At 36.2% G+C, this 24,580-nt stretch overlaps 1 protein-coding gene across 3 annotated transcripts in view; it reads right to left on the bottom strand.

Annotated features, from left to right (window-relative positions):
- Positions 1–5,105: 5,105 nt before the first annotated feature.
- LOC125242034 (alkylglycerol monooxygenase-like) overlaps positions 5,106–24,580 on the bottom strand; it is a 37,529-nt gene continuing 18,054 nt past the window's right edge. For all 3 annotated transcript variants that reach the window (XM_048150740.1, XM_048150742.1, XM_048150741.1), the window contains exons 5-10: positions 20,793–20,896; positions 10,271–10,433; positions 9,505–9,656; positions 8,170–8,301; positions 5,964–6,083; positions 5,106–5,388 (exon numbers count right to left, since the gene is read on the bottom strand). In XM_048150740.1, coding sequence (XP_048006697.1) covers positions 5,131–5,388; positions 5,964–6,083; positions 8,170–8,301; positions 9,505–9,656; positions 10,271–10,433; positions 20,793–20,896 — 929 coding nt within the window. In that variant the 3' untranslated portion in view covers positions 5,106–5,130. The remainder of the gene's footprint in view (positions 5,389–5,963; positions 6,084–8,169; positions 8,302–9,504; positions 9,657–10,270; positions 10,434–20,792; positions 20,897–24,580) is intronic.

Here is a 24,580-nt window from a genome sequence, read left to right as displayed (position 1 = left end):
GAATTCTCTTGACTACCTTCCGGCTTCATCATCAGATCCTGGGTACCATCACCTCTTGTCAAAGATCTTGTTGAGGCAAATCAAACGAGCCCAAACACGAAATGGTTTCAAGACCTGGTTGATGAGAACTCATGACTACCTTCCGGCTTCATCATCAGATCCTGGGTACCATCACCTCTTGTCAAAGATCTTGTTGAGGCGAATCAAACGAGCCCAAACACGAAATGGTTTCAAGATCTGGTCGATGAGAACTCATGACTACCATCTGACTTCATCATCAGATCCTGAGTACCATCTATTGTCAAAGATTTTGTTGAGACGAGTCAGTAACCTCAAATGATATTCAATAATAAATAATACTTACTAAAAATATTAGTCAAGTTAATTAGTTAGTTACCAAAGTCGTCAACCCAAGGATCAAAGTTTTCGGTCGCAGTATACATGCAACAGTACAGCCAAACACGCACACAAGTGCGGTTTTGGACACGGCGGGTGCCGCACACAATGACAAAATAACTTCGCGATCGTCGAGCCGCGTGCGGAGCGGACTAACATACGTCCTGCCTCTACAAGCTCTGCCGCGGTACTGACATCGCAAGCGCGCGTAACCGGTAATAAGGAGGCATTTTTAAAAAATCGTCAAAAATATTAAATTGCAATTAATAGAAAACTTTTGCATAAAATCTGTTTGAGTAAGCGTTGCAGATTATTTTTATATTAAAATTACTTCAAAAACACGTAAGTTTTCGAAGAAATTGACACTTATTCTGAGGTGATTTCTGAAACAAATTGGATTCATCATATCCTCATTTACTCTATTCTAAAGCCTTATAACAAAGAAGTAGTCTCAGATGATTGTAGTACAGGATATACATAATACAAATTTACCACTTGAAGCATTCAAAACTATCCAAATTTTACAAATTAGACGGACTAAGTCAGCACTTTTCGCGGGTTTTCCTAAACATGCACCAGAAAAAAAATCATAATTTATTAAGTGAGTTAGTTTTTAAAAATCCAGTCTCACAACATGTAAGTTAAGAAGATGTCCTAATCGAATCCTGAACTTAATAAGTCTTTTAGATGACGGAAAGTGTAGCATTTTGCCGACTAAAACTATCAATTTTACATTATTACGACGTTTTCGTTGAATGCCCTCTTAATATGCGGTCAACATCCTAATGTAAATACCGTCGGCAATGATGCAACATAAGTTGGCACTTTCATAATAAGATCTAACAGGTTTCTAATAGTTTATTTATCTAGTACTGCGTTTTAATTTGTATAATAAAGCCCTTTATCATTCTGTTAATTGATTTGTATGAGAAAAGTTTAGGGTCAGCTGACTGACATTGGCATAACTTTACTGATTTTTTGTACCTGCCTAATTTAATATAAGTTTATGATTAAGAAAAGTTTACGACCGGTCTGGCTCAGTCGGTAGTGTCCCTGCCTGCTCAGCGCCATCTAGTTTTAAGCCTAAAAGGCCCATACATTTCAGGGGTACGCTTTTTTCTGTACGATATGTATGTGCTTGCTCTAAAGGAACAAAACCCGAGATATAAAATATAATAAATAATTAACATTATTAATTACAATCTAGGTAATCATGCAAGCAACTGATCTAGTTTGTTGCATCATTTGACATAATGATGTTCTAGATTAAATCTTTTATTCATGGATTCACCTTGTTACAAAGCATTACAATTTAAGTAGAGTATCATACTGTACTAACTAAGTCACACTTCTGGTGTTTCGGGTGTCCATGGGCGGCAGTGATCGCTTACCATCAGGCGTCCTATTTGCTCGTTTGCTACCTATTCGATAAAAAATATGAGCAACAAACCGCCAGATGTAAAGCGGCCATCCCAGGGCCATCCTCACCCATGAACAATGGACATAAACAACATATAAATTATGTGCCTTTTTAGAATTGCTGACTGAAATTATACAGTTTGTTAGTCAGATTCTAATACAACAAATGATTTATTTTGGATACTCGGCCGCCCAACTATACCCTGTATGTGTGACTATGTGACAATATATCTATCAACCATCCTGTATAAAGTTAGTAACAAGATATTTCTTAAGTACAGGCTCGTACTAAAGTAGGCCGAGCTCTCGAGACCTCACTATTACTTTAAAGTGCCCGCTAAAATGGAACTGTCTTTATCTCTGTGAGTTAGAAGTTCGCCAGACTCCGCTTAAGTGTTTCTGACGTCTTATTCTGAATAGAATTTATAACACTTTATAGTTTACTTTCTCGTTATATTTTCTCTTTGTTATCTTTATTGATGGCATTAGCTTCATCATTTGATTCATCGTCAACTGTTGATCATAGGCCTCTCTTTGTGTTACATACATACACATACATACATACAATCACGTCTGTATCCCATAAAACCCCTTTATGGGCAGAACACATGAAACTACTAAAGCTTCAGTGCCACTCTTGGCAAATAAGGGGTTGACAGAAAACGAAACTGTGACATTGCAGTGACAGCTGGTTGCCAGCCTCTCGCCTACGCCACAATTTAACCCATATCCCATAGTCGCCTTCTACGACACCCACGGGAAGAAAGGGGTTGGTGAAATTCTTAACCCGTCACCACACAAGCCCTATTTGCACAGGCTCTTTGTGTTAGCTAACACTTATCTCGTTCCAGATCCATATTATTGGTTGTAGCCCACCCAAAACTCAACCCCGGGTACGTACGGGGCGTTAACATTGACCTGCCTCCACCAAAATCATACATTTAAATAGTATTGCTTCTCTCATTATATTATTCTTTATGATAATCCCCTCTATTTGTTTGGTAATGAAGAGTTCTAAACATTCTGTTGTTAACATTTCAAGTTAACTAATTGTAGACCGGGTCAAGCTCAGACCGAAGCATCAAACAATTTTTTTCTATGTAATGCACATGATCACCGGTCAGCGGCCTTATGTGAGTCATCATTGAAGACGTGATACTAGGAGAGTACCATGCACTTAAATGTATTACACTAAGTTTCCAAACATTTTCAATTACTATTTAGTACGTGACTGAAATCTACATGAGCTACCATTTCGTGGCACTTCATTCCTTTCTGTCTTTTTGTTATTATGTGTATTTTGTTTTACCTGTGTTCATGAATAAACTTTTATTCTATTCTATTCTATTCTAATAGAAATCATTTTAAATACATCATACAAAATAATTCAACTTCATAATACGGCTATACTAGTTCCCTAGTAGTTCCTTGTAAGGAATCCCTTTCAGTGACTTGAAGTACTGTTAAATAGAACTTGCCAAGATTAAGTCAAACTTCTGGGGACTTATTCGTCTCGGCTTCTTGAAACAAGTATCGGTCGAGCTAGTCTTAATTAATTAAAAGGTGTCATGTGTTGCACAAAATTTAATACCGTAAAAATCCTCACCTAAATATAGTTTTAAGCTCCAAGCTATGGTCCAAAATTAACTGTACAAATATTTTATTCAGATGAGCTACATTTTATGTAGTACTGAAGGACGAAACGAAAATTTAAAAAAAAAATGCATTTTTATAATAAAGGCTACGGCACCTGTTATTTTAAAGCTATAAGAATATTCATCACCTCCATCGGCAGCTGACCGATTCTGCAAAGCAATTAGGATATTCATATACTATGTAAAGCGTTAAAAGTACTGTAATATTATTACAGTACTTTTAACGCTTTACATAGTAGCGTTAAAAGTACTGTAATATTATTACAGTACTTTTAACGCTTTACATAGTATATGAATATCCTAATTGCTTTGCAGAATCGGTCAGCTGCCGATGGAGGTGATGAATGTTCTTATAGCTTTAAAATAACAGGTGCCGTAGCCGAATGGCATTTCTGCGACGCGAAACGAAAACGAAACGTCGCGAAAGGTAGTCTGGCTCTGTCACGCCAATACGCAACAGCGATAGAGATAGATATCTACGAACGTTTCGTTTCGTGAGCGTTTGTGCCAATCGGCTATGTAACTGAATACTGTTCTTCCTTTAGTCTGAGCGCAACAACCTGTATTAATTGAGATAGGTCGAGTCTAGATCGTAATTGGATGATATAATGTTGTTAGTTTGTTGGATGTTGTTGAGGTAGTTTAGAAAATGTCTATTATCGTTAGAACAGACCTTTGTTAAAGTCTAGCTTCTAATAACAATCTAACTTGTTTAAGTGTTTCTTGTCTGGAGTATCAAAAGTCAAATGGCACCTGATCGGAAATTTTAAGACAGATAGCAGAAAACTTCCTTCAAATTTTCTGTAAATTTAAACCCATAAAAACCCAAACTTTTTTAGTATTTGCTTTCTAGTATAGTAAAAAGGGTAAAAAATAGGTCAAATTAAACTTCGCTACATTAATTAAAAGCCATTTCAGACGGCATTTGATATTAAATAGTCCAGTTTATTATAAATATAACGTGTGAGCAATTACAAGTATACATAACTTGTAGTTAAGGTATATTAATGGTCTTAATACTGGACCCTGTGGTACACCAAAAGATCAATGACCCTTAGGGTCGCTACCATGCTGTTGACATTGACTTTTTTATGTTCATGCCTTGTATTTCAGGTTTATTAGGAATTCAGTGTCATTCCTCTAACTCCATACTATGTTTAATAATAAATTTTTCGTAATAAACGTAGTCGAAAGCTTTAGACATATCTCCTAGAGATTAAATATATGCATGATTGTAATTAACTCAACCACTGAAATTATTTCTGACACTATATAACCAATTTTCAGTTGTATGAGTATAAATTAAAATATTATTTACTATAAATTATAAGAACTACACATGAGGGCTATAAAATAGTTTTTTAATTTGAATGTATGTTATTGACAAGGTAAACAAAGTTCTGTTATAAGAATTCTCATTCAGTTACAAAATATTTCGACAATAAATAACTATTTACTTTATCGGTTTTAATCAAAACTCTGTGCCACTCTACAAACTTACCAAGTGTATTTTTATTCTAAAAATATTGTTTAATGCCTTCTTAGTGCCATATAGTACCAAAATAAAATGAAAAATAAATAAAAAATAATATTATTAAATTTTTTATTCAACGTTTGAGATTATAATATAAACCATTCTTAACAATCACTTTAGAGTCAATCAATCTTTATCGCTAAACTTTGTGTGCTTGATCTCCACAGTGTTGTACACAAACACGAACCAGAACAGACCAGAGACGATGTACAAGACCTGAATCAGTGGGTTGACGGTCAACCACCTCATGATGAATAACGTGAAAACACAGCGAATCGTCTCAAGTATTGGAGCGCGAGGTGATGCATCCAAAATCATGCCGAAGACTGTTAGGGAACCGAGGATGTACAACGTCAAAATTATCACTGTTGATGATGGCATCGCCTGAAATTGAAGAAAAGGTCAACTTTTTTGCTATTTTTTATACAGAAGCTCCATCTTAGGCCTGTCCTCACTTTACTACAGCTATGACTAGGAGCAATCGCCGATTAGTATTTCATGGAAAAAACTTGATGTAGGAAGGCGTTTAAGTTCTAGATATCAAATTACGATTAGATGATAGGTAATCGGCTAATCGGACATTGTTAGCACCTATTTGATTTCGGATGCTAGTGCAAATTGTACTATAAGAGTAACATAACGACGTTTTATTTAAATCAATTCGTAAACACGGGTTTACCTACTCTTAGGAACATCAGGGTGGCTAGCCGAATGGCACAATCGCTCACGAAACGCTCACGAAACGAAGCGCTAGTAGATATCTATCTCTATCGCGCTTGCGTATTGGCGCGACAGAGCCAGCGGCGTATCGCTTTCGTTTGGCGTCGGAGAAATGCCATTCGGCTACGGGGCCAGAATTTCATAAGACCTTCTATCCGATTTTTTTTTCTAAGTTGATGGTGTCAAACGACACGATATAAAATATATTTTTAAAAGCACTAAATTACGTAGGTACTTACCATATGCAATAAGAATAACTGGTAAAATCCATACAAGATGAACGAGTAATGCATCAGAAGGTAAGCGGTGCACCATTTCGGCAGGATCACGTCATACTTCACACGAGTGTGCAGAGCCGGCTGAAAAGTTATACATTCATTAAAAGTTTAGAAATTATGAGGTTGGTTTTAATTACTTTCTATAGTGAAGATTTACTTAAAACTGGTCAGACTGTATAATTTGAGAGTATAGTGGAATAAAAATAACTATCTCAGCTTCCATCGTGAGTAAAGATGTTTTAGAATACCTACTTATCGAGGTCATAGCAAATGTAGTGTAAATTTTTGGTGCTTAGTTAATAGAACCAAAATTATAGTAGCGTATTTTAAAATGTCAAAAACCTTTGATAGAGGCTGCGGTATTTAAAGTAACATAAAAGGATGTTTTTTGATCGCTTTGAGCATTTTAAACTTATAATTTTTCGCTCCATTTAATTTAAAATGCGATCCTATCTATCCTTTATAAAAAAATTAAAATAATAGAACATTTACGTTAAAGAATATAAAAGCCTACGGCAATTTTGTCAACTACAGAAATAATTATACGGTAAAATAATTTTATTCAATAATTCCAAAAACACGCTTCAGCTTACGCGGCTAACGTCTTCATCACTAGACCACCCGCCCGCCGCCGGCCGCGGGCGTGGGCCTTGTCGTTTTTTCTTATTTTTTTTAATTATAATGTCTAACCATAATTAAAAAAATATACATATTAATGTGGGATAATGTTATGCCTCTAATAAAAACCCAGGAATAAACAATGAATAACTTTTATTTAAGCACCAAGAAATTTTTATTAAACTTTTATTTAAGAAATTAAACAGATTTTACTAAATTCTTTCACGTTCGCTCGCTCATCGTTCAAATCGTTCTCCCATCGCCTTTCACACCTCCTGTCATTCTACTATCATACGTTCCGTTTCACGCCATCACCTTACGTTCCGATCCCACATTAATGACAATAGATAATGTGTCACCTCAGTGCGACTTATTTGCAAGCAGACAGGTTGTTGTGCGTGATGCTTGTCTGAGGTTCTGTGAGAGGATGGATGCAAGAGGCCTACTACATACAGTTAAAATGTAAGATTAATTGTGTTTAGATATCTTTTGTTATTACTTACTGTTGCTGTGTTATGTGTTTTATTCTATGTAGTTAGCAGTGATTTAGTTTCGACTGTTATGCTGTTAGCATGTTTTGTAATTAAATAATGTATTATTTACTTTTTTAGTGAGCGAAAATTACTAAATAGAAATGGTGTAACAAAGCTTCTACCCTTAAACTATCGTAGTCCAATATAATTATAACAAATACAAAATCCAGCTTATTTTGCCGAAGTCTGATAAATAAGACAAATCTTCGTATAGCTTCGTGCCGGCAGCACGAGCATGCTTGATGAAAATTTAGAAGCGTTTTAAAGGTTAGCGAATGGTTCCAAGCTTTTTTACCGCATTAAAAGGGCACCAAATCAACTATGAAAATGAAAAATGAAAATGAAAATGAAAATGAAAATGAAAATGAAATATTTATTTTTCAAGTAGGCATAATTACAATGCGCACTAGTTGCTGGCTAATGAGCCAAATAAAGGAAAATGACATTGCTTAATTATAACCTCATTAGAGGATAATATTGAAGCTCAGAGAACGGTCTTTTAATAAAGACCTAAACATGCATTGTCTTTTGAGCTTCAAACACAGCAGAATATAAATGAGCATAAAAACAAGATGAAACGAAATAAAAAGCGAATTATTTACTTTTATTTTAATGTTTTTTTAATTTATTTTTATTAAGGCAACTAGAACGTAGACATTTTCAATTAGAATTGCCAGTTTCGTCATGAGCTTTTTTCATTGAAGGAGGTAATAAAAATAAATTTCAAAAAAGGTCGACAAGCTCATCAAAATAGATTAATTCATTGCATCCACGGCAGCTCAGATATCTCTGATGGCGACTGCACTAGGTGCCTGATTAAAGTTACAAAAAACTTTTATTAATAAAATAGATGGCGACTTCCTCGCACAACGTATCAGCATTGCGATACAGCGAAGAAATGTCGTCAGTATCCTTGGTACAATGCCTCAAAGGCCTATTTTAGACATTAGCTAGCTTTTAAGTTTAGTCTTAATTTCTTATATAATCATGTAAATAAAATAGATAAAAAAGATTACGTCTTCCTCCATATCTTTGAAGCGGATGCTGTGTCCTGGCTTCCAGCTAGGCCTGCTAAAGACGGCCCTGAACTTGTGCGTCCACTTCTCGTACTCCTGGAACCTCTGGATTACGTACTTCGTGTAGAAGGTCTGGAATTAAAAATCAAGGAAAACCATGAAAATGTGTCAAAGATTGGTTGGCAAAGTAAACTTCTCTTGCCTGCATTGCATGTTACCTGAGCGAAACATTGACTATACAAATCCTGGAGAACATGATAAATTTATAGTTTGTTGTTGGAGTTACAACCGTTGTTGGAAGGATTCTTTCTTAGAATATGTCGTTGTCCATCACGTAGTGATTTCCGGATGACTTGATCACGATTTATAATCGACGCTTAATAAAGACAACAAAAATGCTGTCGTCTTCCGTAAATACAGGTAAGTACTTATTTAATTTTAACTTTCTGATTAGTTTTGTTCCCACTGCGAAATTAGGAACAACAAAACCATAAAAACCAGCTAATTTTTATATATGAATGTGCTACGGTTACTCACAACGGTGATTCAGAATTTCTATTATACAAGTGCCAATACAAACAGACCCACAAAAATGGAATTAAAACTACACAGATCCAGAGAATTAAACAACAAATTCACAAGTACCGTAACACGAAACTCTAGAAATTTCTTTAGAGATAAGCTCACTGAATGAAACTTATTTTACGGAGTTCAAACTTAGTTCATTGCAAAGTTCACTGCTCAGAAGTAATTCAGCATTTCTCGTAAGAGGACGATTTAATCCTAGTTTATAAATAGAATAAGATTAATTTCAGATTATTATTGTCAAAGCTCTCAGCAGATAGCTAGAATAACTAAGAGGAAGATTAGGAAAATAAAATTTTAGAGAAATTTGGGTATAACTTGGACTCGTTTTTCAGACTCCAATTTGAGCTCAAAACCGGGATGGGAGAACTGGTTCACTTGGCTCTTCGGTGTGACTCAGTAGGCTCGCTATATTAATGACGTTATTTCTGTTATGAATATACATAGTTATATCAAACATTTAAACAGTTGATAGGTTTCAGTTACTTGACACACCAAGCCTATATCTACTCGTATTAATGAATATGTTCGCAATGTACTAATAGCAGCAGTAGGACGACTTACAATCTAGCAAAAGGCGCTGTCGATTCCTCTCTCTGCAGGCCTAACCAACGGGCATCGTGGGCCCTAGCCCGCTAGCAGCACTCTACTTTAGGTATATTGTTATGTAACTGTTTTTATTTTGTACTATAAGATAAGATAGATGTAAGATGGATAAAGGAGAATAGTACTACTACTAAAATATTTTACCTGTAAATGCAGCGGGTTGAAAGACGGCTGCTGATAGATTAGACCATATACGATGCGGTCAGTCTCCTTCTCTGGTCTGAAGGTTCCGAACAGCTTGTCCCAGATGATGAGCACGCCTCCATAATTCACGTCAATGCAGTAAGGGTTGCTACCTAAAATTATAAGATACATAGATGAAGTTAGTAGTAAACTAAAATACAGTGTGTGAGTTTTCAAAAGAACCGTCAGAGCTTAAATAATTAAAATTTAATATCGTTTAAATAATGCAAGCACATAAAGTACTAGATAATGGTCTTTTTCAAAATGATCTCTACTCTTGTAATCTAAATAGTGAATAATAAATTATTAAAAGCCCCTCAATGCATAATACTGACAATACTATGACGTGAAATGAAGATTGAGAACTAAACTCAAACAATTTAAATAAAATAAAATTGCCTGTATGAAAAAAACTAAAAAGTAAAGTAGTGCGGATAACAATAAAAAAATGCTTTACAAAGACCTCAATTACCAAGGCAAATCGATCAAAAGTTTAAAACTAGAAAAAAGAAATTTTAACAAACTAGTGAATCCTGTGGTGGCTAGGCTTGTTGAGAAACAACTCCAGCGACCCGAGGTTCTTAATGGTCTCCGTGTAATAAAAGAAGCTTCTCAATGCAATGACTGACCTTTTGTCGTACCATTTAAGGATACTTCAATTACCACCACAACGTGGTCAAACGTTTTAGACTAGGAATAAAAGAATTCTTAACAAACTAGTTGTTACCATGGTGAATCCTGTGATGGCTAGGCGTGTTAAGGAAGTACTCCAACGGCCCAAGGGTCTTGATTGTCTCCGTATGGATCCAGAACATGTACAGGTAGCTGAACTGGTGGTGCATCACGAACTGGGCTGGTGGGATCAGCAGGGCCAGGGGCAGGTAGAAGATCTGGAAGAAATTAAAGATACAGCCAGACATTAATAAAGTGTTCACCATTTGTGATGGTGAGTTAAGAATTACACCACACCCTTTCTTTAATAAAGTGCAAGTAAAGTGCAAGTAAAAAATACATTATTTTGTTTTCATCAATATGCACCGAAGTGATTTCGACTGAGGGGAGTTCCAATAATCAACATATTTTCCATGTTTTTACTTTTACGTTCGTAGTTTATATAAGCAACCTATGTTATTTCTTATCAAAAAGAAATAACAAATGAAGCTAGAAAAAATTATAAAGTATCTCCTAATATGAGTAAAATATAGTGTATGGAATTAAAGTTCTCTGCACGTGGGATAAAAGTTTTATAATCGGGTGGAAAAGTTGCGAGAAAGTTTGGTGTTCGTTATAATTTGATCAATAAGTTAGAAGGAATTGAGGAGTCGACAAACAGATACTGATTGAGGAGTTACACAATATTTGGTGTAATATCTACGAGAGAAATCCTACAGCAAAAAAAGACGCTTTTTTTCTGTAAGGCATCAAAATAATATAATTTATAAACTGAAATAGGTGGCCGAGCCGGGGATCGAACACGGGTCTTCAGTTTACGCGGCTAACGTCTTAACTACTAGACCACCCGACCGATTTCTTCATCTCGTTTCTTTCGTGTATGGTACCTATTTCAGTTATTTTCAAAAATTCATTAAGTACAGTAATTTGACTTGTTGAAAAGAATTTTGTTGAAAAAATATTTTATCATTTTTTTTCGTCATATGAAGGAGATAGTTACGAATAATTTTTAATATTTTAATAGCATATTTTCACGAACCTATTGTCAGTGTCTTATAGAGTGGCATGTAAAATATTTCCGAAGGGATGTTAAGAGATATTTATGAACTCGACTGTAAAAATATCAGAAATGATATTTGTCGTGAATAAAAAATAAACCTTTCCCCGAAATTTATTTACCAATAACATAAAATGTAAGACGCTACAGGAGCGAAAATGCTAAAAAGGGAAGCCCCCCCCTTTCAATTATGGAACTATAGTTAACTAGATTTATCGAAAAAAAATTGTCCATTAAGAACAACTCAGTTAAAAGATGTTGCGAAATAAATTAATAGTTTAAAAAACACTATAAAACACGCTTTTATAAATGCACGTAAAAGCCAAAAATAAATTATGGATCGTTCAAGTTGTCTCTATTTGTGAGCTGAAGTTTAAAAACTATGTGCTTTTAATTATAATATTTGATTGTAAAAGCGTGGGGCGCTGGAACAGGAAATATTTTTTGTATAACTTGCTGATAAATCAAATTATGCTATGTTACGGGAAGGAGGTTACACAGATTGACGCGCTAACTGGAGTTGCAGCATGACTAGTAGGTTCTACATTAAACAGTCAAATCAATTAAAAGTCAGTGTTCAAAGTAGGTACCAGTTTGTCGAATTCAGACAAAATATGCGCTAGTAGCGAGGAGAGTCGACAGTCACCGACACTTAGAACGCCGCTTTTTTCCGGTAATCAAAGTACAAAAGGGGAAAGTGTCTACAGTGGCAGGATGCAGAGTTCTTGTTCGTGGACGAGATATCTTTAGTTCTCTTTGGTAACCCTTAGGCGGCATATGTAAACGTTATGTTCTTATGCAACTTCATTCGCCAGGAAGTTCGGATTAGTATTTGTTTACAAGAAAGTCTTTCCTGTTCCAGCGCCCCACGCTTTTACAATCAAATATTATAATTAAAAGCACATAGTTTTTAAACTTCAGCTCACAAATAGAGACAACTTGAACGATCCATAATTTATTTTTGGCTTTTACGTGCATTTATAAAAGCGTGTTTTATAGTGTTTTTTAAACTATTAATTTATTTTATACTTTTTAGTCATTAATAATGAAATACTTTTAACATTTATACATAAATTTATTTCAAGTAGGCGGATTTTACATGCCATTTGTGGCTTAACGTGTACTTATTGCTAATTGCTACTTAATAATAACTAGCGGCTACCTTCTTATTACGGTATTATCATAAAAATGTTGTTTATACCTAGTAAGTTATCCGTAAAAGATAGACAATATAAACATGTGCCATCGCGGACTTTTTGAAGACATTAGAGAGACATACTTTCGCCATACATTGTTTTGAAGCTCTCAACTAGTGGGATTTTGTTTGATTCGATTAGAAAATATTGTCACATTTCAACTAATTCAAACAAAATTTAAGTATTTTTTTTTTGCTGAGCCCCCCTTTATTTGCTCTTAAGGGTCACAAGAAAACGCTAACCCAACTTATTTTAAGTACTACGTTAATCTTTCTTTTATGCGGGGGGCTTCGCCCCCCGAGCCTCCCTTTGTTTGCTCTTAAAGGTCACAAGAAAACGCTAACCCAACTTATCTTAAATAAAACGTTGATCTTTCTTTCATGCGGGGGGCTTCGCCCCCCGAGCCTCCCTTTGTTTGCTCTGTAAGGTCACAAGAAAATGCTAACCCAACTTATTCTAAATACTACGTTGATCTTTCTTTCATGCGGGGGGCTTCGCCCCCCGAGCCCCCTTTTCTTTACTCTTAAGGATCACAAGAAAACCTTAACCCAACTTATTTTAAATACAACGTTTATCTTTCTTTTATGCGGGGGCTTCGCCCCCGAGCCCCCTTTGTATGCTCTTAAAGGTCACAAGAAAACGCTAACCCAACTTATTCTAAATACTACGTTGATCTTTCTTTCATGCGGGGGCTTCGCCCCCGAGCCCCCCTTTTCTTTACTCTTAAGGATCACAAGAAAACCTTAACCCAACTTATTTTAAATACAACGTTGATCTTTTATGCGGGGGCTTCGCCCCCCGAGCCCCCCTTTGTTTGCTCTGAAAGGTCCCAAGAAAACGCTAACCCAACTTATTTTAAATACTACGTTAATCTTTCTTTTATGCGGGGGGCTTCGCCCCCCGAGCCCCCCTTTGTTTTGCTCTTAAAGGTCACAAGAAAACGCTAACCCAACTTATCTTAAATACTACGTTGATCTTTCTTTCATGCGGGGGGCTTCGCCCCCCGAGCCCCCTTTTCTTTACTCTTAAGGATCACAAGAAAACCTTTTTTTTTTTACCCAGGGGGAATCCGTTATGGATCCCACTGGCCCAGGAGAAGCCAGTGGGTATATCGGACTCTCACCGACTAAACCCCCTGGGGTGTTCCGCCGCTCGCTTTTTGGACGGGGTTTCGGGCACTTGTTTTCAGACCTCCGATACCCCGTCAGCGTAGCCCTTGCAGGCCCATCGCTTTTGACTCCCTTAAAAGTCTTCTCCGCTGAAGGCCCTCGGAACACTAGAGGGCCTTCCAGCCCGAACCTCTTCAGGCGGGTGATGGGGCTCCCGACCCATCACCCACAGGTTCTCGCTATGGCGGCAGGAAACGAGCCACGTAGGCTGAGGGAGCGAATTTACATCGTCCTCGCGCGTTCGCTCCGCGGCCTCCTTCTGCGTCAGTACAGTGACGTTGAAGGTGGCCACTGCCGCTCAAGCCTCCTCACTGCGAGTCATGCGGCGTACTAACGCCGGCAGTGAGAGGTCTCCGCCCACCACCGTGGACATGGCAGCGCGAGGCTCCGCCTACGCCGGGCACTCTTCGCGCGTATGTTTGGCCGTGTCCACGGCTCCCCTGTCACAGTGGTGGCACTCTGGGGTCGGCTCTCGTCCAACCCTCTCACACAGGTACCATCCGAAGCAACCGTGCCCCGTCAGGAGCTGTGTGAGGTGGAAGGAGGGTGCGCCATGTTTGCGTTCGACCCATTCCTTCAGAACGGGCCGAACAGCGGTCACCAGGTCCCGGCTAGCTCCCGGGATCTCCAGACGCTCTAACCATTGCTGGTATAGGTCGTCCCGCGCCTCCTCACGCCACTGGCGGGCCTCCCGAGGGGCAGGCCAGTTTCCCTCCTTTCGCGCCGTGAGCAACCGCCAATAGACCGCGGACTGGGCCCTGGCTTCGAGGTCCCATGGCGGGCTCCCGGCTAGCAGACAGGCTGCTACATGCGAGTTATCGCGGTACGCTCGAGCCACCCTGAGAGCTATGACCCGCTGCGGTCGACGCAATAGGGCCGCACTGCGAGGTCTCAGGGTGTATCACAAGAAAACCTTAACCCAACTTATTTTAAATACAACGTTGATCTTTCTTTTATGCGGGGGGCTTCGCCCCCCGAGCCCCCCTTTGTTTGCTCTGAAAGGTCACAAGAAAACGCTAACCCAACTTATTTTAAATACTACGTTGATCTTTCTTCCATGCTTCCCCCCTCGAGCCCCCCCCCCCCTCCCCCCCTTTTTCTGTTCTTGTCTTCCGGCACCATCATCAGGCCTTGAAACCTAATCGTAGTCATTTCATTATAAGACTTTTCTAAGAAGCCCAAAAACAGCTATGATACGATGTTCATCAGACCTTGAAACCTAATCGTAGTCAAAGTTCATTACAAGACTTTTCTAAGAAGCCCAAAAACAGCTATGATACGATATTCCATCATGTAGTTCCAGTTCAAATCTTCCAGCTCCATCATCAGACCTTGAAACCTAATCGTAGTCAAAGTTCATTACAAGACTTTTCTAAGAAGCCCAAAAACAGCTATGATACGATGTTCCATCATGTAGTTCCAGCTCATATCTTCCGTCTCCATCATCAGACCTTGAAACGTAATTGTAGTCAAAGTTCATTACAAGACTTTCCTAAGAAGCCCAAAAACAGCTATGATACGATGTTCCATCATGTAGTTCCAGTTCATATCTTCCGGCTCCATCATCAGACCTTGAAACCTAATCGTAGTCAAAGTACATTACAAGACTTTTCTAAGAAACCCAAAAACGGCTATGATACGATGTTCCATCATGTAGTTCCAGTTCATATCTTCCGACTCCATCATCAGATCAGCTCAACAGTACCATATTATTGTATTGTCATCGGAACTACATATAGCTGCCAATTTTCATTACGCTACGAGTCCTGGAAGATGGTTAAATTAGCTTCCTTAGATTCCATTACATATATAGTTACATACACGACGACCTAATAAAAGCGTGTTAAAAATCCTTCCTCCTTCAAAACTTAATCAATCGTGACGAAATTTGAGAATCTGAATAACAATGAAATAATCTGTGTCGGACATTTTAGTTTTTTTGCCTAATTGTTACCAATTTTACTCTCCTTTTTTTTGCGCCATAATTAATAAGTCCGTTTTTGAAAATTTTTGATGGGCTCTAGCGTCTTTAAAAATGATAATATCAAAAAAAAAAAAACCAAACGGTCCGACACAGATAAAAATAACAATAATCTGTTGATAAAATCATTGCACTGTCTTCAAAAACCAGGGAAGAAATAGCCGAGAGCGTCTGTATGGAAAATTGACCCCTCATGTTACTCATGTATCGTCTTAATGGAAGACTCTTATTACAACACTTTCCAAAAAAATAGGACGAAATAAGAAACTTCGCGCTATTGTAAAATATAGACACAAAAACAGCACTCGAACTGTTGGAAAGAAAATACGACTAAGAAAAATCATTAAGTCATATGACCAAATTATTATGTTACAATTCGAACCTTAAATTATTCAAGTTAAGTGTCAATTTTGCATGGATAATATATGCAAAAAACTTGCGGTAGGTAAATAGTAAGAAAGCTCATTGAAATACTTTCTTGTTTCCATTTCATTTAGTTGGAAATTGAAGGCTGTTTTTGTTTTGAATATAAAATCAGTCGACATTGTAAGCTATGTTAGTGACAAATGAGAAGTAATTACTTATTAGTGTAGACAGAGAGTCTGACAAAAATATCCTTTTTTTTATGAAATTGTAATTTGCTGCGAAATGTTTCGGGCCAATTCGGAGGCCCCTCTTCAGGCATATAGGAGTTCACGCGACGGCTAAACTCCGTGAACTCTCACGGAGGACAATTTTACACGTTAAACTTTCGTGAGACATATTTAAATAATTAATGAATCTACGGTTGTACTCACGTTATTATATCGCTATTGCTGCGACATGTTTCGGGCCAATTCGGAGGCCCCTCTTCAGGCATATAGGAGCAGGCACGCGACGGCTGAACTCCGTGAGAGTTCACGGATAGCGATATAATAACGTGAGTACAACCGTAGAACTAGATTCATTAATTATTTGAATATGTCTCACGAAAGTTTAACGTGTAAAATTGTAAGGGGTGTAAAATTCTTAGCAATAAGCGAGCCTGCCTTGGTCATTCGGACTAAATAGGTAGGCGCTGAACCTAAAACGATAAATATTTGTAAAATTAATAATATGTATACAGGGTGTCCCGTAAGGCAACACCAAAATTAAAAGGGGTGTGATAAGACATCTCATTAGCTGTCAAATTAAGTGGATTTTACCTCAATGATTATGTCATGGTTTTCGAGATATTGCCATTTTTTTGGCCTTTTTAACCGACTTCAAAAAAGGAGGAGGTTCTCAATTCGACTGAATGTTTTTTTTTTTTTTTTTGTATGTATGTTCCTCGATATCTCCGAGAATTGTGGACCGATTTTCAAAATTTTTTTTTTGATCGAACGGGTATAACCCCGAGATGGTCCCATTGGCACCAAGTCAGGGTCTGATGATGGGATCCTGGAGAAATCGAGGGAACTCTTCAAATGTTATAGGCACATGTAATGTTTTTAGTGTATTTTTCAAAGGTAAACCAGTATTTACGCCTGATGGTAATAATTTTATGTGGCTGAGCTGATGATGGAAGGTCAACTCCTCAATGGTTAGGAGTTAAAGGATAATTCTTTTACTAGTGTACATGTATTCGGACTGATACATATAATATCAATAGGAACCACTAAAAATCAACAAATAAATAAACTTTTTAACAAAAAATAAAACCGCCTTCAAAAATAAGCGCGTTACAAAACACGGAGAAACTAAAAAGCAAAAAATAATAAACCTTTGAATTCAGATTTCTTATCGTATTGCAATAATCTAAACATCCAAATTATAAACAAATCAATTATTTTTGGAGTCGGTGCCAGCCTGCGTATGGTTGGGTGGGGCAAACAGGCAATAGCAAGGCGACGAACAGGTCTGGTACCGACTGCAAAAATAATTGATTTGTTTATAATTTGGATGTTTAGATTATTGCAATACGATAAGAAATCTGAATTCAAAGGTTTATTATTTTTTGCTTTTTAGTTTCTCCGTGTTTTGTAACGCGCTTATTTTTGAAGGCGGTTTTATTTTTTGTTAATTTCTTTACGTTTTCGGCCAATACCTCAAAAACCATGACACTTTCATTAAGGTAAAATTCGCTTAATATGATAGCTAATGAGATGTTCTATCACCGCTTTTAATTTTCGCGTTGGTTTACGGGACAACCTGTATAGGACCAAGTATAAGTATACATAAACTCAAATCAAATGCGAGTAATTTATATTCCTCTCAGGTAACAAATGGCATCAATCTCATTAGTAAGTAATAAACCCGAGTGTTTGTCCGAATGGTCCCGAGCTAATTAATCAACTTAAGGTAGATGAAACACGTGGGCCGCATTTACTTTCTTTGGGGTTAAGGTTACATTCGAATTGTGACAGGAGTAAAACATGAAAATCGCACTGCTGCATATAAGGTGTGGCTCAAGATAATGCACTATAATGAGATTTTGAATGGAAAATATCTAACACAAACTGTAATAAATATCTGTCAAACCAAATAAGTATCTAATGGTACAGCCGAAGTTTTTAGAATCTTATTAGAAAACCACAACTAAGGACGATATATACCGGGACTGACAAAAAAGTGTACACATGAAATGTATGGGACTTTTAGGGATAAAACTAGATGGCGCTGTTTCGCAGCCTGGAAGTGACAAAAATCATATTTTCCCCAAATATTTTTACGTGTTTATATTTTTTATAGGAACAGATGACATGTAATATCTTTATTTTAATACCATGATATCACGTCAATGCACATTAAAAACAAAAACAAATTTGTAGGCATCATCAGTGTAGTTATCATAGTATTTAATAGGTGGCGCTAAAAATGAGGTGCGATTCCGAAGAGAAGGTGCGAGTATGAATATTTTCAATCCTATATAAATCATCCTTGCCACAATTACCTATTGTTGTAATTTATATAATAAATAAATAAATATTATAAGGACATTCTTACACAGATTGACTGAGGCCCATGGTAAGCTCAAGAAGGCTTGTGTTGTGGGTATACTCAGACGATATATGTAATATATAAATACTTATATACATAGAAAACATCCATCCGTGCTCATCACACAAATAAATGCCCTTACCGGGATTCGAACCCGGAACCGCAGCGTAGCAGGCAGGGTCACTACCGACTGCGCCAGACCGGTCGTCATATAATTTTCCAAAAGTCTAAAACCTTTAAAAAAGGAAGCATTTTTGAAGTGGGAATTAAATATAATTTACAATCATGTTAAGAAATCTCGAAACTTACATCAAAATGCACAAAAAAAACAGTTATAACAAAATTTCGTCGTAAGTTTCAAAAAATGAGAACGTGGGTAACCTGCTTTGAATATTTTGAATAATTTACGTCTCTTATATTATATACCAAAGTTCACCACAATTATTTGGTACAATCCTGTTACAATCGGCTTTCTACCTTAACGATAAAATAGAGTGTAATTTACAAGGTCATAAATTAGACATTATTACCGACATGACGTTAATTTGTTTTGCTGGAAGAAAATACAGAAAAAAAGGCTCACAAATGCAAGTTACGCAAAAATTTTTTTTTTTTCACAACACCCATTTGGATAGGAGTCTTTTCTTCTCTGTTAGGAAGGATCAACTTTTCTGGAAGGCTCATGTATAGGAGGGGACACTATTCTGGAAGACTTGTACCTATAGGTAAAACATTGACGCAACGAAAAAAGTTTGCACATAATCGATTACAATTTTTGGTCGCTTATGCTTGCACCTATTTATTTATAATCGTTTTTTAAATATATTACTTTCATACTATTTTACTATCTAAAATTATAATTTGAAAAATATTTAAATAGAATTATGGGCCATTGTTGTCTCGTCAAATAAATAAATTTAATATTACCAGTTCAATACTTTTTCACCACATTATCTTTTACGTTCATCTTTTTTAGGGTTCCGTAGTCAACTAGGAACCCTTATAGTTTCGCCATGTCTGTCTGTCCGTCCGTCCGTCCGTCCGTCCGTCCGCGGATAATCTCAGTAACCGTTAGCACTAGAAAGTTGAAATTTGGTACCAATATGTATATCAATCACGCCAACAAAGTGCAAAAATAAAAAATGGAAAAAAATGTTTTATTAGGGTACCCCCCCTACATGTAAAGTGGGGGCTGATATTTATTTTCATTCCAACCCCAACGTGTGATATATTTTTGGATAGGTATTTAAAAATGAATAAGGGTTTACTCAGATCGTTTTTTGATAATATTAATATTTTCGGAAATAATCGCTCCTAAAGGAAAAAAAAGTGCGTCCCCCCCCTCTAACTTTTGAACCATATGTTTAAAAAATATGAAAAAAATCACAAAAGTAGATATTTATAAAGAATTTCAAGGAAAATTGTTTTGAACTTGATAGGTTCAGTAGTTTTTGAGAAAAATACGGAAAACTACGGAACCCTACACTGAGCGTGGCCCGACACGCTCTTGGCCGGTTTTTTCTTTAAAAGCATTTTGTTAGAAATGAACTGCGCATCTAGATTTAAATCAGAAAAAGTAATTTCCTGAATTTCTGTTTTAGACATGACTCACAAGACTTATTCAGAATTGAAAAGGCTTTATTATATAGTAAGAGTTTATTAAAAATATACCATAACTATAATATAATAGATTTGTCTTTAAAAATGTAAGCAGTTAATTTCTGACCCAAAGCAATTTAAATAAAATAAATAAGCAATAATAATAGATGCATTTTGTTTTACAAGGATGCATGTTCGTTGTCGATATTGATAGTAAAAGAAAAGTCTGATTTCAGAATTGAAAAATACCTTGTGTTGCGAGGATTTCAAGTTTACAACCCTCAGTCGAGATTTGTTCCTGATAGTTGTACCAATATATGCCCCGTGTGGTGACGGGTTAAGAATTTCGCCATCCCCTTTCTTCCCGTGGGTGCCATAGAAGTTGACTGTGGGATATGGGTTAAATTGTGGCGTAGGCGAGAGGCTGGCAATCTGTCACTGCAATGTCACAGTTTGGATTTCTTTCAATCCCTTTTTGCCAGGAGTGGCCAATATTTTTTTTATAGCAATTTCATCTATAATTGATCTACCCGTCTACCTATTCTTATTTGTATGTTTTAGTACAAAATTAACGTTTTTGATGTAATAGGTATGTAAATATCATATGGGTTACTTACGAATCCGCACCATCCCTGCAGTATGGACTGTCTGATGCCGACTCCCATGTTGAAGTCTTCAGACGTGTGGTGCACCTGATGCTGAGCCCATAACACGTGCATTTCTGAGGACCAGGTGAAAGGAAATATTTACAAGAGTGAACAGGCATATTTTGGGCGAGCTCACTCGCAGGCCACGTTTTTGCCTTTGGCTAGCCTGTGGCCAAGAGTAAAGCCATTAATAATAATAATAAAAAAACAAAGCTGAAATAAAAGTATAGTTTTTTTTATGTGATATTTTGAATAATTTTTATGTTATTTCTTCTGAGAATCACTGGCTTTTTCGATTTTAATAGGTAAAAGATTTGTCCCATACAATGTTTCTTTTTTTCAAATTTTCAATATATTTTGTATGGGGTAACAAAAGAGGAAAGGAACAAAAATGTAAGGAAACTATGAGACAGTTTTTGTATCCTATTGAGATAGAAAGTGGTCGTGGTTCTGAGTACAAAATACCTAAAATTTCCTAAAAATATAATTAAAAAAAAATTGAGAAAAAAAAAACGCTCCTATGGAGTACATACAGAGGGATCGGAAATGTTTTTTTGTTGAAATATACGTCATAATTTACATTTAAGCATGAGTCGTGGACCAAAAAAGATATAAAATGGAGATTGTATTATCTATAAAATTTATTTTTACTTTGCAAATTATGTGCTAAATATTTTAATTAAAAAGGTCTTTTCATAAAAGTTAATTCAAGACCTCAATTGCCTAGTTATAAAATTTTAATCTGAATAAATTATAAGGGTTAACATTGAGTCTAATAAGGGCTTTAAAAGGGTTGAAATTCTATGGATAATTAGAGGGAAGAGGTCAATTCTGTTTTTAGAGTTCGGTCTTGTTTTCACCTTATTTTGATACGATTTTTTCTGCAAGCGCCAAAGCTATAAAAAAAAAAGCGGTTAACGGCAGTAAAGAGGATCGAGTATGTAAAAAGTTACTGTCGACGTAAAATGTTTATTCACAGTGCATGTACACCAACGAGGGTACAGTACAGTATGTCCCGCTCCCCGCTGAAAGTGTCGCCCACCTCTCGGTTACCTCACAGTTACCGCCTGTCAAAAACATGAACTGTCGACCTGTCATATCTCACTCATACAAGCATGGTACGCGTTCACCTACACGAGTTTAGAATGTGTGCTAGGAACGCGCCTCTTTCATATATTTTATCGCCAGTGTCCTAGATTTGACGAAGGTCGAGTATAAAGAAAATTACTGTCAAAGTAAAAAATCTGTAGTGACAGTGCGTGTACTGCCATCTCTCGACTCAGGCTTTAAAACGTTTTAACATCAGTTTTAACATTTGGCCCATATTCTTAAGATATTAGCGCCATCTAGCCTAGAATCAACAAAATTATTCTTGATGGTTCCAAAGCACGTTATTTTCTTAGACTATCCGTCTATAAAGATGTCTACACGATGAAATAAAAGGAACCGGATTTTTTTTTGCGATGCATTGATCCCATAGTAAAAATTGTTAATTATGACCTCAGAAGTCACTATGCAAAATTTGAATGGTCCTTTTTTTCACCCTGTATACCTTTGACGATAATAAGGTTCAAGATTCATATCAAAACAAGATAAAAACCGCAGCTGATTAGTATCAGAATCATCTTCCCGCTGTCTGAAAAGTTTTTCACTTCAACTTGTTGCGGTTACGTTATTAAATTATGAAGGAAACTTTGAACTGTTAACTTGGATAGTTTAATTAAAAAACGATAAGACAGTTTGTGGTTTGAGGTCAGTTTTTTTTAAATTAAAGTTTTCCTTAAGTACAGTCAGTTGTATTTTTCATAGCCGGTGTTAGTAAAAAAAGGTTCTTTCGGTCTTGTTTTATTTTGTCACCACTTTTTTGAAGATATATAGTAATAAATATATAATTTCATATTTCATATTTCATATTTCATTTATTGCATAGCCATGAACATATTTACATAATAAGGTGTTACAGGTATAAGTCGGCAATTCATGACACCCTGTTAGGGCACACAATACTTATTATTATATCTAACTTAATATCTAACAGAATTCATGAATATTAAAAATAAAAATAAGATGTAATCATTGCAATAATAAAAGATTTAAATTTCGGTATAAATATTAGGTAGGTACATAACATTCCGTGCATACGTTTTGAAATTGAATTAACTAAAATTCGTGCAATCATATTTATAAATTGTAACATTAAATTATTATTATTGTTGCATTATTTTACTATTATAGCTCATCATCATTTAGAAACTGTTCAATTGAATGATAACATTTATTAATTAACATGTCTTTTAATTTATTTTTAAATAATTTGTCAGTTGCTACTAGCTTAATACTGTCTGGAATATTATTATAAATGGAAATAATGTTACATTGTGGTCCATTTTTAAATATGGCTAAATTTGATTTTGGTAAAAATAATTTGTTTCTATATTGGCTTCTAGTTTTTGCTGTTTCTGGTTTTATGGGAAATAGATGTGGGTGTTTTCGAACAAAGATTGCCGCTTCCAATATAAATATTGAGGGTAGCGTTAGAAGCTTAAAATTAATAAAATGAGGGCGAGCGCTATTAGGGATGTGAATGTTGGCTAATATGCGGATACATTTCTTTTGCATGATGAAAAGTTGTTGCGAGTCTACACTGGTTCCCCACAGAACGACACCGTAACGGAGGCTCGAATAAATATACGAAAAATATACAGACAACGCGGCTTCAAGACTAGTGTTAGATTTAACTATGCTTAGTGCGTATGTATATCTAGCTATTTTTGTTTTGGTATTTTGAATGTGTGTTTTCCAGTTTAGACTGGAGTCTATCGTGATTCCTAGTAGATTGAATTCATTAACTTCTTCTATTTCATTATTGTTTACTTTTAATTGTAATTTTAGTGGCTTTTTTTGGATGGGTTTGAACTGAAATATCTTTGTTTTTTGGAGGTTTATTTCTAAATTGTGATCCTCGAGCCACTTTTGAACTGTAAGAAAGGTGTCGCAGATCAGTTTGTTGCATTCAATGCTATCTGTACTATTGAGTAGCAGGGAAATATCGTCCGCAAACATAACGCAATTGACATTTGTGTTCAGTATTTTGGGTAAGTCGTTTATGTAAGCTATAAATAGGGTACTTCCCAGCACACTGCCCTGTGGAAGTGAACAGGTGATAGAACGCAATTGTGAAGTGACCGCTGTGACTTCCCGGGCTATAAAATCATAGTTATCTATTTGCACGAACTGTTTCCTATTTTGCAAGTATGATTTAAACCAATTATGGGCGGTACCGCGTATTCCCATGTCATGCAGTTTATATAACAATACCTCATGGGACACTTTATCGTAGGCCTTCGTCATGTCTAATAATAATCCGATACCATATTCCTTAATGTTTATTTTTTCTAGAATTTCTGTTGTATAATTATAAACTGCTAATGTTGTCGAGTGATTTTTTCGAAATCCATATTGGTTTTTATCAAATATATTATATTTTTCAAAAAAATTGTAGATGCGATTTGACATGGCCATTTCGAAAATTTTTGACACTGCTGGCAAAAGCGCGATTGGGCGATATTGGTTAGGGTTGTTTGCGGCGCCCCCTGGTTTAAGTATGGGTTTTATTTTTGAAATTTTTAATAGGTCTGGAACTACACCTTCTTCAAAAGATTGGTTAATTAACCAGGTTAAAGGTTTAACTAACTCAGTTGCACATATTTTTATTAAGCTCGATGGAATTTCGTCCGGGCCAAAACTATTTTTATTTT

The sequence above is a fragment of the Leguminivora glycinivorella genome, unplaced genomic scaffold (genome assembly GCF_023078275.1).
Source record: "Leguminivora glycinivorella isolate SPB_JAAS2020 unplaced genomic scaffold, LegGlyc_1.1 Scaffold3, whole genome shotgun sequence".
Lineage (NCBI taxonomy): Eukaryota > Metazoa > Arthropoda > Insecta > Lepidoptera > Tortricidae > Leguminivora > Leguminivora glycinivorella.
Note: the sequence above shows the minus strand (reverse complement) of the source record. Positions and strands in the feature narration are given on the sequence as shown.